Below are 6,223 nucleotides of genomic sequence, written 5' to 3'. Positions count from 1 at the left end.
CAGGTTGGTAGTGCCACTCCTGCTTCTTGCTGCAGTCCACAATCAGCTCCTTTGTCTTGCTGATGTTCAGGAGGAGATTATTTTCCTGGCACCTGTTCTCCAGGTGTTTAATCTCCTCCAGGTAGGCCCTCTCGCTTTTGCCCCAGATCAGGCCCACGACGACGATCTCGTCAGCGAAATTGATGATGGTGGTAGAGCTGGAAGTGGCCACGCAGCCGTAGGTGTACAGTGAGTAGAGCAGGGGGCTTAGGACACAAAGCTACGGAGCTCCAGTGCTGAGGGTGAGGGTGGATGAGACGCAGTTGCCCACCCGTACTGATTGTGGTCTGTCTGTTAGGAAGTTGGAGATCCAGTCACCCAGGGATGGATGCAGTCCTAGATTCTCCAACTTAGTAGTGGGTCTGGGGGGGATGATAGTGTTAAATGCTGAACTGTAGTCAACAAACATTATTTTAACATCATTACCCCTCCCTTTCTCCAGGTGGGTCAGTGTGGTGTGGAGCAGATGTGCAATTGCTTCATCAGTGGAGCGGTTGTGGTGGTATGCAAACTGCAGTGGGCCCAAGGAGGCTGGCAGTAAAGCGGTGATGAAGTCTCTGACTAGCTTTTCAAAGCACTTCATCATGACTGATGTGAGGGCAACAGGGCAGTATTCGTTGAGGCCGGAAGGTCGAGGTCTCTTCGGGACAGGGGCAGTAGTGGATCGCTTGAAGCAGGGTGGCACGATACCGAGCGTCAGGGAGAGGTTGAAGATGTTGGTGAATACCAGGGCTAGCTGGTCTGCGCAGGCTTTGAGGACTGCAGATGCCGTCTGGTCCCACCGCCTTCCTGGTATTCACTCTTTTGAACACTCTCCTCACGTCACTCTCCATGATGAGGAGAGGGCGATGGCCTATGGTGGGCTCTGCGCATGTGCCATTGGCTGTGCCAATAGCACCATTAGTGTTGTTAGCACTAGCACTGTTAGCATTAGTGCTGCTAGATGTAGCCTTGAAGCGAGCGAAGAATGTGTTTACCTCGTTCGCCAGAGACCCATCCGCACTCATCAGTCCGGAGGGTGGACTCCTGTAGTCCGTGATCGTCCGTAGTCCCTGCCACAGGGATCTAAAGCCACTCTGCTGGAACTGTGACTCCAGTTTCCTCCTGTAGCGTCGCTTTGCCTCTCTCACCGCCCTGCGCACTCCGTATGCCGCAGACTTGCACTCGTCCATGTTCCCGCTGATGATCCCTGCGTTTTAGGCAACAGTGTGAGAGGTCAAAGCCACATGGATGGTTTTGTCCACCCAGGGCTTCTGTTTGGGAAACGTCTTGACGGTGGCTCTTGGAATCGTGTCGTCCACCAGTTTCCCGATAAACCCTGCTACCGCCTCCGTAAACTCGCTGACATCAGTAGTACTGTACCGGAACATGTCCCAGTCTGCGTCATCCAGAGCGTCCTGCAGAGCAGCCACCGATTGGTCTGTCCAGCGTGTGACCTCCCTCTGAACCGGAGCTTCCAATTTCAGCCTTTGTTTATATTTTTGTAGGAGGAAGATGGCGGCGTGGTCCGACTTACCAAACGGTGGATGAGCTAGTGCCTTGTTGCTGTCCTTGTATGGGGTGTAGCAGTGGTCTAATGTCTCACTAAGACACTGACCGTAAGGTAATGGAATCATGAGGTTAAAGGTTAGGCCCTGTTCTGGGCATTTCTAAGTATTCTAGCCATTTTGTTCTCCAAGTACTGTGCATTATTTTATGCAGACCTTTTCTAGGAAAAGACACAAATGTGATCTGAGACCAGTTCTATATTCATTTTGAAACTGTCATTTCCCTAATTTTGTCTCCTCCATCTGTTCTCAGTTCCTTGTGTCATACAAAGAGTATTATGTGTCAGAGAAATAATCTACAAATCTACAAATAATCTACAATCTAAGGACATACCATGCAAAATAAATCCTGTTTCCACACTCTACCATTTGTACACTCTCTACTCTGTTCACACACTCTACCCAGTTTACACACAATGTCACAAAACATTAAATTCCAATAAATACATGTAGTTCATAAATGTGGAGCTTGAATCATTATGTTTCAATCTGCTACAATGTTTAAATTGCCTAATCTGATTGGTGAATGAAGCTATTATACTGTGCCAGAGCCAGTCATGACCCCCCTGGGGCTTTAAGCAAAATTCTGCTGGGGGCCCCTCCTACTTGACCTCTGAGCCATGTAAGGCCCCTCCTACCTGACCCCTGAGATATGTAAGGCCCCTCCTACCAGACCCCTGAGCCATGTAAGGCCCCTCGTACCTGACCCCTGAGATATGTAAGGCCCCTCCTACCTGACCCCTAAACCACATAAGGCCCCTCCTACTTGACCCCTGAGCCGTGTAAGGCCCCTCCTACTTGACCCCTGGGCCCCTCCTACCCCTCCTACCCCTGTAAACCTTTTCCCCACAATCACACCAGACATCCCAGTGCTCCCACTACAATCCAGTGTTTTCTGTTGAAAAGCAAAATTAAAAAACAATAAAAGAAAACAAAAGCAAATCACAAGTATAATTATTACCTTATAATATAATGTGTACTTGATTTTACTTACTCCAAAACTAATCGAGTGATTGAGAACCACAAGTGTATTCTAACATGTGTATTCTAACATTTCTAACAATTCATTTGCAGTGACCCTAAATATATCAAAATTATTAATGTTGAGTCTTGTCTCCTGATTTGCTGCAAATATTAAACTGTAATGGAACTGGATCTTGAACAGAAAACACACACACACACACACAGCCACACCAAAAGAACACAGGACATAACACTGATTACACAAATGGCTTATGTTTTTCGTTGCAAGGGCTCGATGAGAATAGCTGTTACCTACATCTAATGCTTAAATGAAACAGAATGATTAATCCTATGGTAAGAGTAAATACATAAATGTCGGCTAATGACTTTGGCACCAAAGCAAATGACAGAAGAGGCCTATATGTGCCATTGGACACATATATGCGCAAAGGGATTGCGAGCTCATTTGGGATCCCAATACACGCTAGGTTAAGTGATCGTCAGAACAGTGTTTACTAACCTTTACTGACCCAATTACCACAGTCAATATACAGGTTTTGGGACTCACTAGGGGCACTCTTGCGCTTTATTGCCCCTCACCCCACCCTAGACCCTATTTCCACATACAGATTGAACACCCTGAAAACAGTTTGAGCAAAGAGAAAGCTATAATCCCAAATCAAGCATATTGAATGGTGTCATATATACTTGGAGTGGGATGGTCCGTTCATTGGTCCACTACATCCCATCCCACCTGTAAGGGGAGGTTCTTCCAGTTGTCCTGTCCACGTCTGTCTGTCTGTCTAATGGATCCCACTCTGAGTATATATGAATGGAAACCAAATGGACACCGATCAAAAAAGGTCAGGAAAGGTCAAGGAAGGCCCGATTCGCCCCATAGCGCTTCCATTCGCTCAGTGGTGCCCCCTGAGGACAAAAATAGAAGTGCCTCACACCTAGATGTTAAGGAACAGGAAGTAGCTTTCCCTCACTTGTAGGGTCACATGACTTCACTGGCGGGGTAAGGGAGGCTCCAGAGACAACATATTAAAGTACCAGACCCCTAGAGTTTATGAAACAGGAAGTAGTTTTCCCTAAGCTGTTGCAACCCGGCCTTCCGATATGTTACTCGGGGCACCCAGATGAGCCACCGGTCGACACGATGAAGTCTGGGCCCCTCCCTAAATACTATGTGTAAACATCCCACTCCAAGTATATTTCCATTCATATCTCATATACTTGTTTTGGACACCTTTTAGAAAGGTCAAATTGACACAAAGATTCATTATGTTTGCCATGGACAACCCACAAGACAGTGTGTAAAAGGAGGACACCCTAGTGTGTTGCTTTCTATTACAAAAGCTCTTAAGATTCTGCTTGCATTGTGTGCAGATTTGAAAGGACACAGAAACAGTGCAGCAGGCAGAAAACATTTTTCATGAATAATTTTTTTTTCTCAGCCTGGGAACAGCGTAGCAACGTGGCCTTCTGATATGTTATTAGGGGCACCCAGATGAGCCACCATTAAACGCAGCAAAGTCTGGGCACCTCCCTAAATGCTGTTTGTAAACTCCCCACTCCAAGAATATTTCATATCTCATATACTTGTTTTGGACACCTATAAAACAGTTGATTTTTGTTGTTTCTGATGATCTATGGGGACACTGCTCGAATATGTCATCCCTGAGGCCTTGTACATACTACCCATGAAGTCTTGTGACCCTATGTTGTCCTGTTCCTAAAATGATAACCCTAACCCTTGATGTGTATGTTTTAGGGCTCTAAACACCAGCGGTGTAACACAGGAGCCCCAAACCCACTAGCTAAATACTAGACCAAAGTGTGTTGAAGTATCCCAAGTTTGAAGTCTCTAGGTTAAAAGGTTTATGTACGCCAACTCATAAAATAAGCTCTCAAAGTCAATGCATATGAATAGGAGAGGCCTAACTTACATTTCAGGGCCCTAAGCACAAGCCGTACAACATAGGTGTCCAAAACCCACTAGCTAGATCCTAGACCAAAGTGAGTTGAAGTATCCCAAGTTTGAAGTCTCTAGGATAAAAGGTCTACGTACGCCAACCCGTAACATATGCACTTAAAGGCAATGCATTTGAATAGGAGAGGCCCAACTAAGGTTTAAGAGCCCTAAACACAACATAGGTGTCCCAAAATTTGCTAGCTAGATACTAGACCTAAGTGAGATGAAGTATCCAAAGTTTGAAGTGTGGACGACCCCCAACACATGCACTTCTCCTTTTTGACAGTCCCACTTTAAGTATATTTGAATTATGTCCAATATATTGCCCATTGGATCCCAATCGAAGTATATTTCAATTGTGTCAAATATACTGCATGTGTGATGGTGTCAAATTCAAGTATATTTTAACGGTGTCAAATATATTGCAAGTGGGATCCAAAGTTATTATTGTAAAATATGATTTTATGCTTTAAAACCAATTTTCCTTGTAACACATCTATACCTGACCCCATATCTGTCTCAAGAGTTGTGAAATTCTACTGTCCAAAACCTGTATATATTCTTGAATGGAATATACTTGAAATGGGATCATCAAATCTATGAATTTGTGGTAGATATGTTGAAACTAACACCACCAATGTCTAAATCTGTGTCACTCTTACTAAGATTGTGCGTTTGGAGTAGATTGGAGAAAGTCAAAAATTTGGACCAAGAAAACCTCAAGGTGTACGTATACCTTGGAGTTTTGTTTTCTTCTTCAAACTCACAGTCTGATTAGGAGAGACCCAGATGTACACAGGGGCCCTCTTTTTGTCTGGATATCTTGTTCCAAAGCTGAGATCTGACACTCCCACTTCAACTATATTTTAAGGTTGTCAAATATATTGCAAGTGGGCTCCCAATCGAAGTATATTTTTGTTGTGTCAAATATGCTGCATGTGGGATGGAAAATATACCATATGTGGGATGGTGTCCAATTCAAGAATATTTAAATTATGACAAAAATGATACCATAATGTGGGATGGTGTCCGATTCAAGTAAATTTGAATTATAACAAAAATATACCATATATAGGATGGTGTCCGATTCAAGCATATTTGAATTATGACAAAAATATACCATATGTGGGATGGTGTCCGATTCAAGTATATTTGAATTATGACAAAAATATATACCGAATGCAGCATGGAAAATATACCATTTGTGGGATGTTGTCAAGATAAGCTCTGAGGAAAAAAAAAGTAATATTTGTTGTAAAAAAAATATGTATGTTTGTTGTTACATGTTAACTTGTTAATCATTTATATTTGTGTATGTTTTTACATTTAAACTTCATCCTTGGTGTGTGTGTGTTATATTAATAAACCTTTGAAATGTAGTGACAATGAGTTGTTGCTATATATTTCTATATATTCAGTGTAGAGTGGTGAGTCAAATATACTGTCAAACATATTGCATATGTATATACAATTATAAAGTGTATATATAAAATGACAAATTATATACATACATAAAAAATATAAATATATAGATTTCAGTGATGTTAAATATATTGCAAATGGGATGAAAATCCCAATTCAAATATATGTCATTTAGTGTGTCAAATATACTGCTAATGGGATGAAAATCCTAATACAATATATGATTCAGCGTGTCAAATATACTGCAAATGGAATGAAAATCCCAATTCAAATA

The 6,223-nt window shown here is 42.7% G+C and overlaps 1 protein-coding gene and 1 long non-coding RNA gene across 7 annotated transcripts in view; one reads left to right on the top strand and one right to left on the bottom strand.

Annotated features, from left to right (window-relative positions):
- LOC113569137 (uncharacterized) overlaps positions 1-1,393 on the bottom strand; it is a 14,819-nt gene extending 13,426 nt beyond the window's left edge. For 2 of the 6 annotated variants that reach the window (XM_035530225.2, XM_035530226.2), the window contains exon 1: positions 1,017-1,391. Coding sequence is in view for 2 of the 6 variants with exons in the window: in XM_081714237.1 (XP_081570363.1) it covers positions 1,017-1,211 (195 nt within the window). In the remaining 4 variants the exon portion in view is untranslated. The other 4 variants (XM_035530224.2, XM_081714237.1, XM_081714236.1 and 1 more) reach the window with 4 other exon arrangements.
- Positions 1,394-1,405: 12 nt separating this feature from the next.
- Positions 1,406-1,951, top strand: LOC145657870 (uncharacterized). Its single transcript, XR_014123791.1, has 2 exons — positions 1,406-1,642; positions 1,840-1,951. It is a non-coding gene; the product is annotated as an uncharacterized LOC145657870 (long non-coding RNA).
- Positions 1,952-6,223: the final 4,272 nt, after the last annotated feature.

Source organism: Electrophorus electricus, chromosome 5 (genome assembly GCF_041902795.1).
Source record: "Electrophorus electricus isolate QZ-2024a chromosome 5, ASM4190279v1, whole genome shotgun sequence".
Classification (NCBI taxonomy): Eukaryota; Metazoa; Chordata; class Actinopteri; order Gymnotiformes; family Gymnotidae; genus Electrophorus; species Electrophorus electricus.
This window is presented reverse-complemented; position numbering and strand designations above follow the sequence as displayed.